Source organism: Saccoglossus kowalevskii, chromosome 13 (genome assembly GCF_978046115.1).
Source record: "Saccoglossus kowalevskii chromosome 13, keSacKowa6.1, whole genome shotgun sequence".
Classification (NCBI taxonomy): domain Eukaryota; kingdom Metazoa; phylum Hemichordata; class Enteropneusta; family Harrimaniidae; genus Saccoglossus; species Saccoglossus kowalevskii.
In genome coordinates, this window is record NC_140653.1 from 18972163 (window position 1) to 18994495 (window position 22333).

Below are 22333 nucleotides of genomic sequence, written 5' to 3' on the forward strand. Positions count from 1 at the left end.
TTGTATACGTCGCTATGAGTCCCATATCGAACAGGACGCGGCGCGACGATTGCCACCTTTCAAGATGAGCATATCATGGTCAAGTGGTATTCATCTTTCGGATTTCAAAGATGCACAAAAGAAGCACATTTGTTTTCTACCTGTGTTTTGATCTTGAGTGCCATCCTGGTTCGATCTTCGATTTGATTGTGGGTTCACTTTCCTCATTCAGAAGATAACTCCTTTGTATAGGTAGATAGACTAACTAGGCAATTTTGAAGACCGATCTCGTTTTAAGAAAGTATGACAATTAATTGTTTTCTGTTGAAATATTTGGTAGAAAGGTATAATAAAAAAGTAATAATTATTATGTAATTTTGTTTATTTTCACAGATGTTATATTTGATAAGAGTAAGAATAAAGTTAATAGAAAATTAGATGTTCAATAAGTTCGGGGAAAAAATAAAAATGAAAAAGAACCAGAGTTCTATTGATATATATGTAACAGGATTGGAGGGTCTATGATTTTACGGGATTCATTTAACCTTGATTTCTAAGGCATGGCAATTTCTCGGTATCCAATTTATTTCTCAGTGACATAGGATGAAAAATTATATACGTCACGAATTTAAAGGAAACACCTAATTTTCCTTGTATATGTTGTCACGACTGTCAAGCATTTTACGTAAATCATGTTTATGTTGCATGTCCCGATGGCAGTGTTTTGTGTTTATTTTATGACGATATTTATTTATTAACACACAAAATGCCCCGGAGGGAATGAAAAGGATTACAAATCAGATATTAGTAAAAGAAAAATAACTACATAAAAAAGTAAAGAATTAAAAAGCATAAAGAAAAAACAAATGATAACAATTTACGTTATATTATTACGAGGAAAAGCCTAAATCGGAAATGTAGATAGACAATGTTGTTTTGGGCGATAGATAAGTGTTAAATATAGAGTGGTAAGATGTTTCTTCTTGTCAGTACTGGAGAAAAGAACTTGGATAGAACCCGATCTGAACGTTCATATGTGATCAAATGATGTGGATGTCCGATCTGGTTTAATTATGTCAATGTTCACGTGACCACTAATTACGCATTCGTGTATTGTGATTCGCGGACTGTGCATTATAAAGATAACCCTATTGGTTAATTCAGAACACCGGCCTACTGCAGTTAACGAGTGGGGAAACTCGCCAGTGAATGACGTTCTGGATTTGGGTTTTGAACTGGATGCTCCTTACAATTTATGTAGCTGACCACTGATGTGTTCTGTGGTGCAAAGGAATCCACCCAGACAGCTCTCCTACAAGTTACGAATATTAGACAGATACTAGGGCCGTGTCACATCGCCAGTATTATTTGCGTCCGTTTGTCTGTTACGTGTGTCTGTCTCGTAGTTTTATGCATGCATGCAAGCTTCTATGTTAGACAATTATTTACATTTCCGATTTAGGCCTTTCCTTGTAATAATGTAACGTAATTTACCACCCTTTGTAATGGGCAGGTATTTCCTGCCCACTCCTTACCTGTGTGGGGTAAAGTGCGTGTAGTGTGTACTTGTTCCTTATGTCGCATATCCATTACAATACAATGACACTTTATTATCATCGTAAATAAATTACTATCTTTTTGGGCTCTGAGTATTAAGGTTAAATTAATAAACATGAACACACATTAATTATTATAAAAGTATCAAAAACAAAGAAAGTTACTAAATGCTTCTTTTCAAGTTTGCATTATCAATGTATTGGATTAGTGTTTTCAGTTAATGTTTATCTGATACCTTGATAATTGTTTTGAATTTTTCTGTTTTGTCTATCTCATGTAAATTAGTAAATATTTTGTTAAATTCATTGTGAAGAGTTTTTCTTTCAGAAGAGTAAGCAACTGCCTTGGGTTTCGAAAGATCAAAGAAGCCAGTTCACAGGGGTGTTTATTTGGTACAATTTGAAATTGTATTTCAGCCCAACCAGTACTCTGTGACATATAATATGCACAGATGTCAAAATATTCTAATTCTAATCCGATTGAGGGTCTAGCCCTATGCACTGTCATTAGGCCAAACAAAAAATTGTTTTGTTGCCCTCAGCGCCTGAGCAAAATATCGGATTGCGTTTTTTTTCTTTCAATAGACCCAAATATTAAAAACTCACCATTTTAAGCAGTAAAAAGTGTTTCCTCTAAAAATTTACGATCCTGGACCGTTGTTTGATCCCCAGGGTCTATGAAAAAAAAAAAATGACCGACCGACCCAATTTTTCAATTTTCAGACTTGAGGGCAACATAAGTTTTTTTTTTTTGGCCTTAAATGATGCATATATAGAATAAGGATTCTCATGTGAAATGCATTGGTTTTCTTGATATTGCACCATCTAGTGCACATTCTTTGTACACCTATTTCGACCTATATGTTGAAAAGTTGTCTAACAGTCACTTGAGTGCTGTATGGTATCTGAATAATTTGATAAGTACTACACAGTAGTTATATTTTATGTTTAATGAGCTTTATAAATATGAAATTGTGGTCCGGATGAAATCTGAAAATACAAGTGGTTACGTAGATCTATTAGTAGATATTATCTATGGAGTGTAAATATAGAAACACTGTAGCTGTCACTAAGCTCCATGTTCGACATTGGTCTTATGCGACATATTCAGTAAAATTCGAACAATCACTGCATGATGACTTTTTTTATGCCAAAATTTTGGCACAACATTTTACACATTTCTATGTATTTTGTGATAATTTCTTTGTCAATTTTAGATGAAATGGAAAAAAAATCCCACATTTTTGAAAATTATACAAATTTGTTATACAGGTTCATTTTGTGTATTTGGCAAAAATATAAACTATATAAAGTGCAAAATTTGCTGATTTTAAAACATCAAATTATTCTCAACAAATTTCATAAAAAATTAGTACATTGTGTATTTTAAAACAAATCAGCTAAAACATGTTCTGATGAATACGATGTCTATTCTAATATCATGGCAGTGCTAACATGTAATTCTTCAATATTAAAACTTACAAGATTTATGTATCTACATCCAGACAAAATCAAGTTCATCAGCGTTACCGTGGCAACACAGAATCAAAGTACATAGAAAACCTGTGGTTGAATGCATCCCAAGAGGGTCTGGAGCCACTACATTCAACACTCACTGGCTTCAAGTACGTCTATGACTGCAATCCAGCAATCTATTCTGCTGAATTGCATAGTATAGATAATGTTATTTAAAAAAAAACACAGAAAAAATCTACATGTAATACAATCAACATGCCATTCTGGTTGTAAACAGATAATTTTCTGCTCAATATGAGATTTCGCGTAATGCAGATCGTCGAAAACCAATTGATTTTTTTCCTTGTAGTTCGATGTCAAAATGCCCACCTTTTGGGATTGGATATGGTTTTGAGATACCCTTACTTCATCAAAATTGACCAACATTAAATGTGTATAGCACATTATTAAGCGTAAAAATACAAAAAAACTACATTTTACGAATCCCATGTAATGTTTTGACGCCACTACAAAACACTACACTGGATCTTGGAACGATTGGAATATGGTCTATTATGGATAAAGTGGGTAATATCAAAAATATAAATTCCCTGAAAATTGTTCATGTTCAAAAATGAAAATTGCTGAAATTTCTATGCACAGATTAAAATGGTGTAAATGATAGTAATCCTCTAAATATCAAATGTACGTCTGAGAACAAAACACTTATCATATTTGCTATAACAGAAGCCCATCCCGAAATAAATTATGAGAAAACAAATGTGTGCCATTTTAAAATCAAAAATAAGAATGTATGACCTATAGGTTTATGCAAAGTACCAGGATGTATGACCTATAGGTATATGCAAAGTACCAGGATGTATGACCTATAGGTATATGCAAAGTACCAGGATGTATGACCTATAGGTTTATGCAAAGTACCAGGATGTATGACCTATAGGTATATGCAAAGTACCAGGATGTATGACCTATCGGTATATGCAAAGTACCAGGATGTATGACCTATCGGTATATGCAAAGTACCAGGATGTATGACCTATCGGTATATGCAAAGTACCAGGATGTATGACCTATAGGCTTATGCAAAGTACCAAGATGTGTAACCTTCAGTCCAGAACATTATATTCATTTTATAGAATAAAAGTAATTACATAAATTTCCCACAAATAGTTATATTTCATCTTGAATATATAAACCAAATATTATAATTTTATAGCTTGGACATATTTTAAAAACATGGTGATTTAAAAAAAGTAAGCAAAGTACTTTGAAATATAGAAAAATACTGATATTTTGATTAAATATCTTAAAATTTGTTCAAAATCTTGGATATTTTTGAAGTTTATATTTATCCATGGAAACCAGCATCTACTGGATGTGGGTGATTAGTCCAACAGGGTATCCGTGGAAACCATCATCTAGTAAAATTGTGTGATGAGTCCAACATAGTATCCATGGAAACTATCATCTAGTAGAATCTGGTGACGAGTCCAGCAATCGAAGTAAGTAATTTTCTATTGTATGTTGTACTGCAAGAAAAGTGTTTAATTGAGTGACTGTGGCAGAAGCAAGACAGGACATACTATAAGTAATTTCAACCTCGGAAAATTGTTAAGCAAATTTAGACTCAGTGATCACAATCTAGAGATTGAACTAGGGAGGAGGAACAAACCAAAAATCTTGTTAGATGGCAGAACATGTAAAAGATGTAACATAAATTCTCTTGATGATGAGAAGCATTTTATTCTTAAATGTCCTTTCTTTAAAAGTGAAAAGACTTTTTGAAGATTGTGATCTCAAGTCTAATTTACCAGATGATATTTGTCTTGAGATAATAAAAAATGCAAAAGCACTTTCATTATACCTTATATTTTAGATACATAAAATTTGATTTTTTGACACCAAAATCATATTCAACATGCACAGACCAGGAAAAAACAAGTTAATGTGCATCTGTGCCATTTTGGGTGACAGAATTTTGTAAAAAATTTCATAAAAGTCTTTCAAAACGTTTCAGAGTTATGACATGGCACACATTTTTAGCATTTTTTTGATTAAAAATGTCCAAAATTAGGCGAGGGTTCTCCGAACCCGCCTATTCACATAGTTCAATTACCCACCGTAGACTCCGGTCAGTCAAAATGACTATTTTGAACTGTAGGCAGAGTCAGGCGCCGATAGGTGGCGGGTTTTCCGAGCAAACAGAAAAATGATGAAAAGTCTTTTCCCAGTCCGGGATGAAACACTGAAAAATCACTCACCACCCTAGTTAAGACCACACAAAAGGGTGGTGTCTTGCCTGTGCTGTCCCCAGAGCAAGAAGCCAAAATGCTGCTACGGTGACATGGTTCGGTGTGCCCAAGAAAGCTAGACCACAAAGCGGGACCTGGGAGCTTCCAGGGAGATGGTAGAGAAATCTGTCCGCATAAAATGCAGAGACTGACTTATTGCCTATGCGCAGGGACCCTAGCGGTCGTTCGGGCTGGGTCAGCAAACCAAGACTGACCCGCTACGACGAGACCCAACCTAGAGAGACCCTTTTCAATGAATTCAATGTCTCTTAGATGGTACATTGTAGTTGATAAAGACGTTTTGCATTTTCCAGAAGCTTGCCCTCCATGTGTGCTCGAGGGGGGGGGGGGGGCTGACGCTAGCACTAGCGAGTTAGCAATCGCACAGACCTCATGCGCTTGTACTTGGTGTCTCTGCCAGCTCTGTGTTGAGGAAGTCAAAGTATTATAGACCTCTAATACAGTCGCAGTAAACCACCTGGTTATGGAAGTTGGGGAGGCCGGCCTATCCTGCCTGCCTGGGCCATAACACAAAGATATGTGCCTGGCACCCCGTTCCAAATTCTTAGTACGGTTTTGTGGCAACTCCGTGCTCGAACCGGGTAGAGAAGCAATTCCTCCTGACCCTCCGGGCAGACAAAATTTGACAGTCGGGGGATGACGATCGGGTGAGGATCGTGTCCTGGGATTTGGTTCTAGGCGAGAAACCTGATTCGTGTCTTTAGCACAACTTGATTGTCCATAACGGTGGTACATCATCTGAGAAAGACAATGCCCCCAGCTCTGGCCGACGCCTACCTGAGGCGATGGCCAGTAGGAAGACTATTTTCCACATCAAAAATTTGAGTGGTGCCGATCGGAGAGGTCAAAGGGTGCTCTGCTTAGAGCAGACAACACAGCCGACAAGTCCCAGTTGGGCGGCTCCCTTGTAAGGGGTCTTGGCGTCTGGAAAGCAGTAAATAGTCTCCTAATAATAGGACAATCGGCTAGTCTTGTTCCCATACGTTTTGAGTGGTGGGGGACAAGGCCGACCTGTAGCCAACGATCGCTGCGTAGGACAAACCCACTTTGTCAAACAGGTGGACGAAGGAGCCTGCTACCTGGCCAATAGAGGGATGGTATGTATCAATCTCCCTTCCGCTACACCAATCAGTGTATGCTCGCAGCCTAGAAATGTAGGCCGCGTTGGTGGAATCCCTGTTCGCCCTGATCAGGACGTTGGCAGCCCGCTCAGATAAGGCTTTCGTATGTGCGGGTCGACTGAGAGCCTCTATGCGTGTAAGTGATACCTGCTGGGCTTGTTGGTAGTTGGGACGGCAGGTCCGATAAGTACGGAAGCACTGCTGGTGTTTCAACTAGCATTTCCGACAGAAGTGGAAACTAGGCCTTGCTTGGCCAATTGGGTGCGACCAATGATAATATGCAGGTGTGCACCTGTCAAAGTTTTCTAGCGGGAAGGGAGGAAAGGCGTACACAACTAAAGTGGGTCCACGGAGTTAGCAAAGCGACTCTGGCCCAGGCTCCTGGAGTCAGCAGGAGTGTTACATACGTCGGGAGCTTGGTGTTCCGGGGTGCATCGGTATTTGCAGTCTAGTGGGGCTAGCCAGTCAAAACGGTGGATGGAGAGAAGAACCCTGAATGGTGTCTCCATGTGGAACCGATCGAGGTGCACATACTGATTCAGTCTGCCTAGGTCCAGAACTGGACGCCCGCCACTTGTAGATTTGGTACTACAAACACATTTGGGTAGAAGCCTGGACTTAGTTCCGGCTGATGTACCCTGTGTATGGCGCCTTTTCCCTAGCAAACTGCTACTTCCTGTCTGATTGAGTCCCCTGGCAGTGCCCAACAGGGGAGACACTGACGGGGGGAAATGGAGATTTCAGCGGTATCCTGTAACAGGATGTCACCACCTGGAAAGATCCAGGGATCGGTCACCCGCTGTCTCCAAACCGGACTACACCGGCGCAATCTGTGTACGACAGGGATATGTGGCCATGGGTTCGGCATTTGTGAGGGGGGGGGTGCTCCCTTCCCCCATGAGGTGAGTTCCCCAAGGCCTGAAGAAGTCACTAAGTTGTGACCTGGCCACTCGCCGAACACGGTTTGACAAATATGTGGTACCGGGGTCTGGGAAAGGAGCCTTGGAATCCGGTTGGGGGCGCTTTGGTCTCATCCCACGCTATGGGGTCTGATCCAGAAACCACACCGACCGGGTAGCGTTTGGTCCAGCGGGGAAGTGTTTTAATGTTTTCCCCACCCGGGGCCTTAAGGGTTACATCCTCTGCGGCTGACCAACGTCCACCCATCAACACCTTTTGGGTGCTCTGCGGCCCACTCCGCACTCTGACGGACAGGGAGAGACGTGCCGACGGGGTTGCTTTGGATCTCAACACCCGTGATCCCATAAGCATTGAAGCAACTATAGGTGGTCGCCTTAGGATCAAGGGTGGGGGTATTTACATCGTATCACTGGGATCAATGATACTTCGCATCACCCCAAAAGCGTGGCTCACCGAGTTACGAATGGAAGACTCTGAGGGACCACCCGGAGTACCGGCTGTATCCGACACGAGCGAACTGCGTTTCATTTTACTTTAAATATGTGAGAGGGAGCGTGTTCGACTGTGTGTCTCATGACAGGGTCGGTTCCCTCTGGGGACGCTTGTGGTTAAGTAAGAAGGGAGTCAAAACCCACAGCAGAGACCGGACACAAGGATAAATTTGTTACCGTTGTACCGTTACCGCGTGACAAACCCTAGCTGTCTGAAAGTAGGGGAGGTCAACGTGTGCGCTGCCCTGAAAGCCCTGCCCGAGTCCTGGTGCAATTAGCCTGAGCCTCGGCCTCACCCAAAAATAGTGGGAGAGCCGCGGGTGGGAACGGGGGTTCCCCGGAAAAGACGTGTTTGAATGCAAACACAGTGGAGACAGCTCGCTCCGACTGAGTCTGATCTACCCGGTCTGCCAGGGACGCAATTGCCCCGACAGTCCTTCGACAGTTCTTCGACAGTGCTCAACTCAGAGGCAAACCCGGCGCTGCGCGAGGAAGGGTCCACAAAGGAACCCGCAACGGGCCCATAGGAGGAAAGCCTCCAGGGGCACAGCCTCGCTGCAGCCGGTAAAATCGGGTAAACCACCACCTGAAAAAACACGAGGATGCCCTCTGATCAGTGGGGGGAGACCGAGAAAAATATCGGTACCTCCACCATCGGGCCTCCTACTCGACGTCCCGGTACAACCGGTAGCCGAGAGTGCGGACTTTCCACTCATGCCAAACACGCAACTCACTTTAACCGATTTGTTTACTGGACGCGCGACCTTGCTGTGACGCGGTCAGTCTCAGCGATTTTGATGGCTCTGAAAGAAAATCTCAGGCCTCAGAACCCCGAACCCCGCACGCAGCTACGACAAAGTATCTCGGATGCGGGTTCTATGCTGGTAAATTCTGAATATAACCACTGCACAGTCGACTCAAAACACGAGGAGACCAAAAAGAAAACAGCAGCAAGTCCTAGTGCTGTCATTACATCTATATATTGCTAAATACATTGTAAATAAAAGACGACATGCATGAGGGAAAAACAAAATACAGTTGTAAAAGGTGTCGCCGCGAAACCAACAAGTGGTTACGTAGTGGCGTCAGGTTTTACTTTCTTTGTTGTGAAAAATACTACACACAAATACCAGCTACAATGTCGGATGCCGTGCAGCGGCAACAACCCAAGCTAGAAACCCGGACAGGAAAAAAGGCAGGCGATCCAGCAGAGCCACTAAAACTAAAAAAAAGTAGAGTGATTGTATAGCCGTCTATGGCGCTGCCATATGGGCTTGGTCACGTGGTTCGTGACGTAAAGGAAAGAAAATCTTGGGGTCATGGGGCTTCCCCTGACCTAGATTCTATCTCTCCGTCACCGGCAGAATCGCTGATTAATGCCTACAGTTCAAAATAGTCATTTTGACTGACCGGAGTCTATGGTGGGTAATTGAACGTAGTGAATCGGGAGACCTTTTTTGACCATAAATACTTTGAAATATGCAATACTTTATACATATTATTTTAGCACATTTGTACCACTTCATTCATTTCCAAGATACAATGTATGAACGAGGATGCACGCATGAACAAACATGCACAAAACCAAAGTTTTAAGCCTCCGTTCCAGCAAATCCATGTGCAGCAGGGTAATAACAACTACCACGGTACATGAATGTGTAACAGGAATTAAATATCACCAACTTACCAGTCTGATGTCCTAACAGCATTGCTACATTAAGCGGTGAGCATCCTGTCTCGGTTTCATCCGTTAAGTCAGCTCCAGATCTCAGTAAGAAATGAACACACTTTGGGTGGTTGTTGTACACAGCATACAGCAATGGAGTACCTCCGTTCTGATGTAAAACAACATCACTCATTATTATAATACATCAATGAGATGCACAAATCAGGGTTCACAGACACACAGACAGAAACACCAAATTCATTATCTTGCTTTGCAGACACAGGAGATTAAAATGACGAGCATATTAATAACTACCATGCAATATACCGGTTACATCTAGAACCCGCTTTTCAGACTGCTGTGCAAAAAAATGCTATATTTTCCGCAATGAATTCTCGATTTGGCTCAAAAAAGGAACCCCATTTGTTGGCACAATTATCTAATAGTGATTATGACAAATCTTGAGCAGATGAAAATATAAAATGTCACTCAGCGTATTAAGGAAATCAAGCACAACTGTATTACTTTGCCATGGCTTTTCAGTGATTCATTGTTTATTTCTTCGAGTCTAAGAACATCTTTACAAATAATTTATATCACATTACATAATTAATGGAAGAACTAGTCAACAATGGGATGCATGTTTCTCTCCTTACCATATCATACGAATTAACATCGACACCCGACTGCAGCAATAACTTCACAATCTCAACGTTTCCCTGGCTACATGCAAACGCCAGTGCAGTTTCTTTTTCCACACTCTCAATAGATGCATCGGCACCTTTTTCCAATAAAAATTCCACAACCGATGTTTGGTTCTGTGCGCATGCCCACATCAGTGGCGTATGTCCATTTTCGTCTTGAATATTGACATTTACGCCAGCCAGGATTCGATCACTGAGGAATGTTAACTCGCCTTGTGCTGCTAATTCATGAGGAGTGAGCTCTGTAAATAAAATGTCAGAGTAAGTGAACTTCTCAGGACTTTTATATGTATAATATTCAACGCTAGTAATCAGCAAGGCACATTTCAATAGAAAATGAACAATATGTATACAGTTTTCAACAAGAAGTCGAAAATATCACTTTTTACTAAAAAAGTAAAAAATAATCATTAAAATTTGAAGATATCATCATCAAATGAACAAATCTGAGAGAGGTTTACCTGTAGTACCTATATATATATAATAGCAAAGCAATCAGACTTACGGTTTTCAACAAGTAGTCGAAAATATCACTTTTTATTAAAAATTACAAAAATATTCACCAAAAATAGAGAATTTGAGATTTTGACATGAAATGCACAAGAACCATCCAAGTTACTTGCATATCAAATTTGAAAACATTCTGACTTGCGGTTTTGAAGAAGAAGTTGAAATTGTAAAGTTGACGACGATGGACAATCAGTAATATGAACAGCTCTGCTGTGTTGATAGCGGAGCTAAAAAGCTCTTTGGATGAGCTTATAATGTCCTTACCTTGGAAAAGACATGGAGTTATCGTCTGTTTGTTTCCTCTTTGTTTGTTTGTAAACGTGGTTGGTTGCTAAAGGATAATTGCACCAAGAAAGTTTTATTACAACGAATACTAACTTGATTGTCAAAATTTATAATGGAGAAAAAATATCAGATAAAGCTCTATCTGACGAATCATAACTCATCTCTGAACTCAAGAGTTTGATTTTGCAAAAATTTATTTTCACAGATTAACCAAAAAATAAATAACAAATTTGTATTTGTCATGACTGATCTGATCAGAGAAAACAGAAAATATGAAAAAAAAAAAAGTGAAAAATAACCTACAATGTAAAGGGAGCATGAGACACAAGACAAACAAAAATTGCATCAACATAAAAACCCTTATTTTGAACTTCATCACATTGAAAAAATGCCAAAAAACAAACAAGAGACTGTATGCAAATATAACATCATCATAATTAGGGGTTCCAGGCAGGGGAACAAGGGCACAGCGCCCTCAATCTACAGTCAGTAAATTAAGATTAGCAGATAACAAATATAGAGTGTTACCAATGGCAACAAAGATGTGCTCCCTCTTAAATTGGTTTTCTAGAAAAATCCTTGCATAATGATACTCACTTTTAATGGAGAATAAGAAGATTTAGAGGAAGATGACGTACTGCTACAAACTCTTTTCAAAGATGGCGTCGGTGACTTCAATCTCCCGTCTGTGAAACAAATAAAAGGGGAAGTGTCACATATCTTCCATAAAGCAGCGATTAAAGCAACTAACAACTTCTGTTCTGAGAAATGTTGTAGTTAGAAAATATGAGAGGAACACTGATTGCAAATAGAATGAAATCCAACTGATAATAGGATCTAAATTGATATGAATAATTCCTACAAGAACCTTCTTTATTTATCAGAGACGATGTAACATTAAGTATTTACTTGATGCATTGTTTACTATGAGTTAGGATGGGTACTCACATACCTGGGAACAAAACTGATGCAACTTCCCAGTCAGGACTGGCTGAATCACCTTCAATATCGCCATGGTAACCATCTTCATTTAGAGATTTGAGAAGTGTGGAGCACATTGCCATATTTGGCTGTTGATTCCGAGATCCCACATTGTTATTGGTCGATGAATAGCCTGATATATTTGTCACTTTTTGAGAAGCGACCGCGTTAATAGCTGATTGTGATACCGACTGATTCCTTGAACTCACAATCTGATTGGCTGAAGAAGGCACGGCAATATTTAGTTGTTGTTGTTGTGTACAAGTAGTGGGTGGATTACCGACTGGAACCGAAATGGGTATATTAGGGCCATGTTGGTTTTGTGATCTTGAAATCTGATTGGTCAAAGAGTATACAACTGTATTTGAAGTTTGTGCAGCACTGACTAGACTGGTCACTGGTAATCTGACAGTTATATTAGTCGGTTGATTTTGTGGAATGTGATTGGCTAAGCTTACTGCATTATTCATTGACTGAGGAATACTGGAGACATTGTTAGCTGCCATGGCAACTGCTGATGCAGACTGTAAACTAGAAGAGTTTATGACCACGTACGATGTCTGTTGACTGACAGCGCTACTAAAAGTCGATTGTGGTGCTAGTTGCCTTGTGGAATTTGACACTATAAACGGGATTGCCATATTCGGCACCTGTTGATTTGAACTGACAATCTGATTCGTTGATGGACACATTACCATATTTGGAAGCAAGATACTGGTTGGTGCAATGCTATTGGCTTGTTGGCAAAACATCATATTTGGTTGCAGAGTAGTAGCATTCTGTGCTGTCGGCTGTAGCACCGTGACTTGCGACAACTCATTAGAATTATTTGATTGGGTCTTAGCAGTGACCTGTGAACGTGTTGTCACTGGAATGTGTGCCATGACTTGAGAGTTTTGCATGAAGTCCATAATTTCTTTATAAATTGATTTCTGTGACGATACCAATCAAGAAATCAGTCTTGTTCACTGTTCCATCTTGGAATGACAATTGGTTGCCTTACGACTAACATGTTCTGAAGGCAGTTTTCAAAATCTGTTTCAGTCATGATGAGGTCATTCAACATACCATGGCTGTTGTAAGTGTAGTAATGTACCAGCATATGATATTCGATAAAAACATTCCTAAAACCTGCAAAAAAAAATTAAAACAATTTGGACAACTTTTAAACTCCTGCATTTATCTACAAATCAAATTTAAACTGAAGTTTCACTCAACAATTACATCGTTATTATATAATTGATTGATTTTCTTGTGATAAGTGTCAGCTGTGACTATAACAATAAATATGCACTGAGTTATTATGATCATTATGATCCTGGGATTGTACTATGGAATCATGGGGCACCAATGTCTATGTTTCTAACACTTTTGTATTGTACAAAAATTTTAAAAAAAAGTATGATATTTACACTGAAGTCAACAAAGCCATGTAACAACAACAAAAGCATTGCCTTCATTTTTATAAATATTTCAATTACAGTTGAATCCAAGCAGCCAAGCAACAATCACAATGTCCCTCGAAAATGTAAAATGTTCCAGTGTTATCTTGAATTGAGAAATTTATAAATATTTATAAAAAGGAGATGAATGCCTTTGTTGTGCTGGGATTATTTATGAACCTAAATATTTATTAACTCGAATGGCAGTTATACAATGTATGACACATTGGCTGTTCTGAGATCATGTTGGTTGGTAGGAATAGGATTCCTATTTGAATTCGGAGGGGGGGGGGGGCTTGAGGAATTTTGCAAATATTTTATTCACACATGTCTGGTGATAATTTATTATCCATGTTCTCCCAATATGCAGTCTTTGTGGAAAGCTTTCATCCAAGACACTTTTTTCTCAAAATCTCCCAGACCACCCCATTTTGTAAATGGGCGACCCCTTACTGTTCTCATAAGTTGCCGAGACCCCGTCTGGAACCCCGTGCTATGCACATGCAGGGAGTCTGCATCTTAGAAAACGAAAGGTCACCTTTAATTCATAATGATGGGGAAAACGTCTCTCGATTTTGGGAAATGATCCACAGGCCTCGTACAATTTGTGTTTCAACTAAGCTAAAGAATGGTTTCAGTCAATAACATTTACATCCAAAATCGGCATTATATTGAGCAGGGGACGACGAACTGTACGAATAATACGACTTACCTTCAGAATATTATATTTAAATCAACTTTATCGAATTGTATGTCGAAAAGAAACCTTGTCTTGAGCGCGAAAAAACAAACAAAAACAAAACAAAGAACAGGCCATCAGCACGGCGAGTGAGGACAGCTGTCTGCAACCCGGAAGTAAACAATGCGTGAAGTCACGTTGAAGTCTCGCATGGTTTCTTCTGCATTTTCAAGATGTCCGCGCCCATGAATTGAATGTTTCGCACGTGTATAAATATTGAATATATACATCGTAAATACGCAGGCAAAATAGTAATATGAAAAGGCCCGTACAAGAAGACAATAGGGCTTCATCAGAAACGTCAGAGGTAGGTCGAGAAAAAGTAAATTTCAAAGTCAGCATGTATTTTATTAAAACAGTTCACCTACCGTATCTACAATTAAACTCCACAAAAATAAACCGTGCAACACCGAAATCGACGTATGCTAGTTTCCATTTCTTTTAACCACGGTACTCAACAAATAGAGCGTTTCAGATGGTGTATGACATCTGATCATGGTATTTTGGTGTTTTAATCTTATTTCAGTGTCTCAAAATTACCTTTAAAACGAAGTTTTTATGCACTAGCAATAACTAACTCTCATCTCACTATCGCTCATGTGTACCGGTACATGTGTATATGACATGAACCCTGTCCCTGGGGTAGTTGTTTCATAAATATGCTTCCAAATAATTGGATCCAATGGTAAAAGCGTTATAATACTAACAAAATGACCGCCATAAATTTCAGCCATCTTTTTCTCAAAATTAATCTAGTGACCCTCAACATTTTAAAATCAATATATTAATCAGGAGTACAATTTAATGCAAAGTGAATAAATTTTAAAAAAGTGAATAAATTTTAAAAAAGTGAATAAATTTTAAAAAAGTGAATAAATTTTGGGTATATTATTGAGTAGACTTCTACCTCCACACACAATTATCCGGTTTTTAGTTCCCAATGGATATTGATTTGAATAAGGTTCCACAGGTTACACACTAAAGCACCATACAAAAATGAAAAAAAATTTCGAAAACTTCTAAGAATTACAAAAGTTGTTCAAGAATATTGCATAACTTCTTGTAAGAACCCACACTGAATTAAACATTGATCCATTGACACAGGGATCTCGCCAGCCCAACTGGAGTGCTGGTCGGTCATGAATATTAATGAGCTATATGAATATTAATTAGAAATGAATATTAATTCGGTCGCAGTGCAAATATTTTTGGAATTAAGACATTATATTTCACAATTTAGAAGATTTTGAATTTAAAAAATAAAATATATTCGAAATGTGAATGCTGCAGACTAGAAACAGAAACAAATAAATTATTGTTCTAATATTAATGTCTATTAAATAAAACGCATTTGAAACATTTCAACCAGGAATATGTTCACGATCTTATTTACTCCAAAAACATATATATTCACAGTAATGAAAGAACAAATAAAAAAAAACACAGACCCGTCATGATGTTTGTGACATGTTATTTGACCAGCATGTGTTCTTTCACCCGATGGGTCAAGAACGTCATTAACCAATCAGAATGCCGCATGATAATGCCGGTAGAACCCTAAGTTTTCCAAATGATAGTGATCATAAAAATTACATTGCGGAAGTAAAGTGATGTCGTAGCGCGATGTGTTGACATCGATTTCAGTTGAAAACTGCTTGATGGTTTTCGAAAGAGGTGATTAGCTATTTTTGACTCCCGTGTGCGAAGCACAAAGGGGAGTCTTTGCAGCTACTCTGTTTGTATGTCACTTTTTTTGTTCCACCCTTATCCCAAGAACCACTAATCAAATTTTGATGAAACTTGGTACATAGATGCTCTGGGCCAATGCGCAGATTTGATTAGGCTTTGGTAAAAATCTATGCATAGTAATTACCTAATTTGCATGATAATTAGTTAATTTTTAGCTGTTTCATGACTGCTCCACTGATATCTAAAGAACCAGTCGTTAAATTTTGATGAAACTTGGTACATAGATGCTCAGAACTGCATATTAATTATTTAATTTGCATAATAAGTCAATTTTCAGCTTTTCCACTGATATCTTAAGTACTAATCATCATATTTCAATGAAACTTGGTACATAGATGTCATAGGACACTACACAGACCTGATAGTTTTTAGGGTAATATCAGTACATATTAATTACCTAATTTGCATAATTAAATAATTTTGATATCTCAAGTAGTAATCATCACATTCCAATGAAACTTTGAACATTGTTTTGGATCAGTTTTTCCACTGATATATCAAGTATGAATCGTCACATTTCAATGAAACTTGGGACATAGATTCTGTAGGACTATGCAGAGACCTGATTTAGTTTTGGGGTAAATAATTATCTAATTTGCATAACTAACCAATTTTAAACTTTCAACTGATATCTCAAATACTCAAATACTAATCATCACATCTCAATAACATTTGGTACATAAATGCTCTAAGACAATAGAAAGACCTGATTAATTTGGGGTTAAAATCTATACATATTAATTACCTAATTTGCATAATTAAATCAATTTTAAGCTTTCACAGTGATATCTACAGTACTAATTATTCAATTTGATGAAACTTGGTACATAGATGCTCTAGGTCAATATGCAAACCTGATTAGTTTTGGGTTAAAGTCTATTATTTCCATAATTAGCATAATAATTTATAATTTTTTGGTTCTAATCACATTTCAATAAAACTTGGTACATACCGAAATACAGCGAAAATCGACGCAGCTCGACAATTGGGTCCTGACAGCGTTTGTATGTTTAATTAAACAGGCCAAAATAAACATGCGTCTAGACATAACAGCACACCGACTCGAAGAAAGATAGATACAATGTATTTACTACATTAGCAGTCGATGTGGATTATTCTAAATACAGGAAGTCACAGAAGGCGTTCCACAAATAAAATAAAATTAAATAATCATAATGATATCATAGTCTATAGCTTCGAGGGCACACTGGTGGTTGTGGTCGGTGAAGCGCACACATGTACCTGTAGGATATATCAATATCATGGTCTATTCTGTCGAAAACTGATAACTTGAAAGTTAGTTATTGTAATACACACATTTACTTCCCTTTTTTACCTTAGCTTTTATTACTTTCACCCAATTTGTAATTTGTAATGAATTTGTAATTTCATTACAGTGTAGTAAAACTGTATTATTATTATATTATTTATTTTACATGTTTTCAAAATTGTTTGCAGGATTCTGATGATGGCGACCAGATCGAAAAAGGTCATGTGGAGACCGTACCACCGACAAAGCGATCTAAATTGTCGAAAGCTGAATTGTATAAGCCACCAACAAATGTAGAACTAACAACACTGAAAGAGACGTCGGCTTTATACGAATCAAGTTTATTTCGTATGCAAATATCAGAACTTATAGCAGAAGTTACGCCGAAGAGCAAGAAAAACAGTTCCCTGGAGAAAGTGTTGCATTCTTTGTATGGAACACTTGATAAGCTGCCATCAGGCAAACAATATGATGTATGTTAGGAGGTCTTCTCTCTCTACTGTAATTTGTCTATTAGTAGCACATGCTCTAATGTAAATCACATATGTCTGTCATTAAATTAAGTCGTATTTAAATGAACCAGCATAAAATAATGCAATTGGGTCGAAGTCCGAAAACGGGGACTATTAATTTGGGGTCTGTTCGTGCATCTGTGCGTCCGTCCGGAGCCATTTCTCGGACATCCTTTGACTGATCTCGCTCAAACTTGACATACAGACAATGTATGCATTTTCGTTATGATTCAATTAAATATGGCTAACTGGCAGCCATTTTGTCCTGATATGGCCTGATTCATTTCAAAGTGTGTACATAACTACTATACTTCAAGATAACACAACACCATGTTTTGTTTTGAGATTTGATTAAATTTGTCGAAATGCCGGCCATTTTGTTTAATATCCTAAAATCACAGGGTTTCTCAGAGCTGAATAGGGCGATTTCAATCAAACTTTGTATGATAATCATGTATATTGGGTTACTCATGCGAAGTCGAGCGAAGCTTACAGTATTACTGATTGTCCGTCGGCGTCCGTCGTCGCTGACGTCATCTTTACATTTTTGAATTCTTCTTAAAAACCACAAACTGTATAGCTGTGAAACTTTTTAGGAAGGTACCTTGTGTGGTTCTCTCTTAGATTTGTTCATTTCGTTAAATGTTAAATTGTCTTATTTATAGCGAATATTTTTGTCATTTTTGGTCAAAAATGCTATTTTTGACTTCTTCTTGAAAACTGCTAGCCCAAATGCTTTGATACTTAGTATGAAGGTACCTTGGGTGGACCTCTCTCAGATTTGTTCATTTCGTGATGATATCTTTTATTCTCTAATTTTGATGAAAATTATATTTTCGACTTCTCCTTGAAAACTGCTAGTCTGATTGCTTTGATAATACATATCTAGGTACTATATGTGGACCTCTCTCAGATTTGTTCATTTCATGATGATATCTTCAATTCTCTAATTTTGATGAATATTTTTGTAATTTTTGGTGATATTTTCGACTTCTTGTTCAAAACCACAAGTCTAATTGCTTTGATGTCACATACATTTTTGTATATAGGTACTACATGTGGACCTCTGTTAGATTTGTTCATTTTGTAATGATATCTTCAATTCTCTAATTTTGGTGAATATTTTTGTCATCTTTGGTAAAAAGTGAATTTTTCGATTTCTTGTTAAAAACCGCAAGTCCAATTGCTTTGATATTACATATATAGGTACTACATGTGGACCTCTGTTAGATTTGTTCATTTTGTAATGATATCTTCAATTCTCTAATTTTGGTGAATATTTTTGTCATTTTTGGTAAAAAGTGAATTTTTCGATTTCTTGTTAAAAACCGCAAGTCCAATTGCTTTGATATCACATATATAGGTACTACATGTGGACCTCTTTCAGATTTGTTCGTTTTGTGGTGATATCTTCAATTATCTAATTTTAGTGAATATTTTTGTCATTTTTGATAAAAAGTGATATTTTTGAATTCTTGTTGAAAACATCAAGTCCGGTTGCTTTGATACTATACATATTGTTCATTTTCTAATAATATCTTCAGTTCTTTAATTGAAATATGCATTGCTAACAGCGGAGCTATCTCAGCCAACTGGCTGCTTGTTTTTCTTCATTGAATGAAGTTGTGTGTTTGATTGAAACTTGATAGCAAACTGATTCTGACACTGACCACAGCAAATTGGACACATCCAAAACATCAAACTTGTTAAAAAATTCAATGCTATACATCATGACTATACAATGTTTTCAGCTTACCGACCAGTCATGGTTACCAGACGGAATAGAGGTGCCTATAATTCAGGAACCGTGCAATGGAAAGGGAATGTTTTTTTTTGAAAAGCCAGCTGCAGTCAAGGTTATTGGTAGTTACCTTCTTGAGACATGTACTAAGCCTAACATGCATGTAGATATTGTTCTACAAATACCCAAGGTAATGTATTAAATTGTTTCAAAATTGAAGATGAACAACATTTCACAACAGAATGCACCTTATATGCAAACAACAGAGACATTCTATATTCAATCAACAGCCAAATCCTGTATATATGGATTCCAAGATATGACAAACAATACTAAATTCATACAAATAATGAGTAATAAGAACACTTCACTAATCAAAGTAACCATAAAGTACATCGAACAGTGTTACAACATAAGGAATACATTACCAGCATAAATAAACAACATGCCATATTCTTACATATTGTAAATTGTCTTACTATTCACGGATAGTTTTATGTCCGCTCAACTATGTAAAAACTTTATTAACTCATTAACCAAAAAAGCAATGTCACATTATCTTTACGGTATTAATAAAGAATTCTATTCTATTCTATTCTATTCTACACCCATAGATGCAAACATTTTGTTGAGTGCTATGCTTGCTTTCATCATAAATTTGCATAAAATATTATCATGTGTTCGTTTCATTTGCGAAAAATTCATTTAACCATAAATTACAAACACAAATAAATTCCAAACTTTCTTTTTTCTAGGTTTGCCTTCAGAGAAAAGATTATTTAAATTTTGTATACCACAGAAAGAGAGCTCTCTATCTCGCCTGCATTGCACATCAGTTAAAAAATGTGGATTATCTTGAGAATATTAAATATTCATACATGAATGGAGATTATTTTAAACCTATTCTGATACTTAAACCATCAGGCAAGTAATCATTTTATTAGTTTGTCTAATGCTTTTGAACAAAAAATTTGTGATTAATTTGTCGCTCCTGTTTAGTAAGTTGAATGCTCACGATTGTCCCTAATCCATCGCCTGCTGACGTTATATGTAACATTCGTATCATCAGTAAAGGCTTTCGGCTGGCGATGTGTTAATCACTGACTGAATTAAAAAATATTACTTGGTTAGATATTCATTTTACCATGCTTTTAATTTTATTCAATAATCTTAATATGATATATTACATGTATAGCTGAAATATTTATTTATTTAAATATTTTTTTGATCTTTACTTTTTTCATCAGGAAAAATCGGCAAATCCTATGTCATAAGAGTGCATACATGTCTACCGGAATCATTTTGTAAACTCAGTATTTGCCACCCAGATAGGAACAATGTGAGAGTCGATTGGTTTACAGGAAGGCAAGGAGAGCCAAGTAAGTCATGTGACCACCAACCAGAACTATTTTTAGTTTTTGTAATAAATGCAAATAAAACATTTTTTTTCATGGTTGAATAAATATTCAGTTTAAAATGATATATTTTTTGCCTCTAGCGACCATGGCTATAGAAACCAATTCACATGTGTATGAATTGCTAGGACTAACAAAACTACTATATTGGTGCTAGTTAGTCAGTATATTAATTTTTGTTAAAACAAATACACAATGTATTGATAAATTTTTGGTTTTGAAAGTTTGTCCAAATCAGTCAAGTTTGAAGCATTCCTCTTGTTCAGTATACAATGCATCAATAATCCACATTAAAATTAGCAAAAATCAGTACTTTAAGCATCTGTAGAATTCTGATTTCAGATTTTTTTTTATGACATTCTTTATTCTCTATAGATACACCAACACCTCATTACAACAACTCAATAGCTATAGATCTATTTATGGAGCAGCATCTTCGTCATCTTTTCAGTGAGATGGAAGACTTTACTGGAATGAGGGAAGGTATCGTCTTGCTAAAAGTGTGGCTTCATCAGCGACAACTAAATAAGGTAACTTTTATACTATGTTAATTCACAATTACATGTATATACGTGCCAACAAATTTATGAATAATTTGAAGTATTTTGAATAAATTTGACAGATCTATGTTTTACTTTTTTTCAATTTTAATGTAATGTGATTGTTTTGTGGGTAACATTTTTAAAATCTCCATTAAAATGCATGTTCATGTCTTTTTGAAAATGATTGTACCAGGTGATCATCATGTCTGTATTTCAGAAATAGTTATGATTTTAATAATCATTTAATAATAAGCATGTGCATAGGGAGGGTTCAGACAACAGCAAATACTGTAGAATACTTTATTTTCGCTTGGAATTTATTTTCGCTATTTTCACTTAAGAAATGATTCCGTGAAAATAAAATCCAGCGAATATACTTTTTTTCCTATATTTCACATTAAACTCATCAAAAATCAGTGAAAATAAATTCCATACAAAACGCCCAAAAAGCCTTTTCAGCGAAAATTAATTCCAGCGAAAATAAAGTATTCCACAGTATTCACATAATGATAGGTCAGTTTTTAGAGATTCACTTCAGTTAGGAAATTCAAAATAAATCACTAAATTATGTGTTGTACTAGGTCGTAGTAACATTTTGTATGATGCAAAAGTACTAGCTCCAACTGCTAGCAATGTTTATGTTTATTGTTGTTGAATGAACTGCGTATAAAATTCAGTACTTGCAATGTATGTAAGACGAACCAGAAAATAGAAAAACGTTAATTGAACAGTATAAAAATGCACCGCATAATTGTTTATTTAGACAGGAGTCATATACTTTTTGTTGTTACCCAGTACGAATTAATTTGTTAGATCAAAAATTGATCTTTTAGAACCTTTTCCATAGGAATTCATGATAAAGCATTATTTAAAAAAAATAATAATATTAGTCAGAACTTGCCAATAATATGGGACAGCCAT

At 37.0% G+C, this 22333-nt stretch overlaps 2 protein-coding genes across 2 annotated transcripts in view; one reads left to right on the forward strand and one right to left on the reverse strand.

Annotated features, from left to right (window-relative positions):
• Positions 1-4163: 4163 nt before the first annotated feature.
• On the reverse strand, positions 4164-12643 carry LOC102800606 (uncharacterized). The gene is made up of 6 exons (XM_006812629.3): positions 11974-12643; positions 11619-11707; positions 11001-11067; positions 10179-10468; positions 9544-9691; positions 4164-4540 (listed from the first exon to the last, which is right to left on the reverse strand). Exons 1-6 carry the CDS (start codon positions 12641-12643, stop codon positions 4476-4478), a joined length of 1329 nt encoding a protein of 442 aa, XP_006812692.3. The 3' UTR covers positions 4164-4475.
• A 1720-nt stretch (positions 12644-14363) lies between these two features.
• The window catches only part of LOC100376806 (nucleolar protein 6), a 36538-nt gene continuing 28568 nt past the window's right edge, over positions 14364-22333 (forward strand). Inside the window, exons 1-6 of the mRNA XM_085506739.1 lie at positions 14364-14490; positions 17391-17675; positions 19466-19645; positions 20211-20379; positions 20703-20834; positions 21246-21400. Of these exons, the coding sequence (XP_085362865.1) occupies positions 14440-14490; positions 17391-17675; positions 19466-19645; positions 20211-20379; positions 20703-20834; positions 21246-21400 (972 nt within the window). The 5' untranslated portion in view covers positions 14364-14439. The remainder of the gene's footprint in view (positions 14491-17390; positions 17676-19465; positions 19646-20210; positions 20380-20702; positions 20835-21245; positions 21401-22333) is intronic.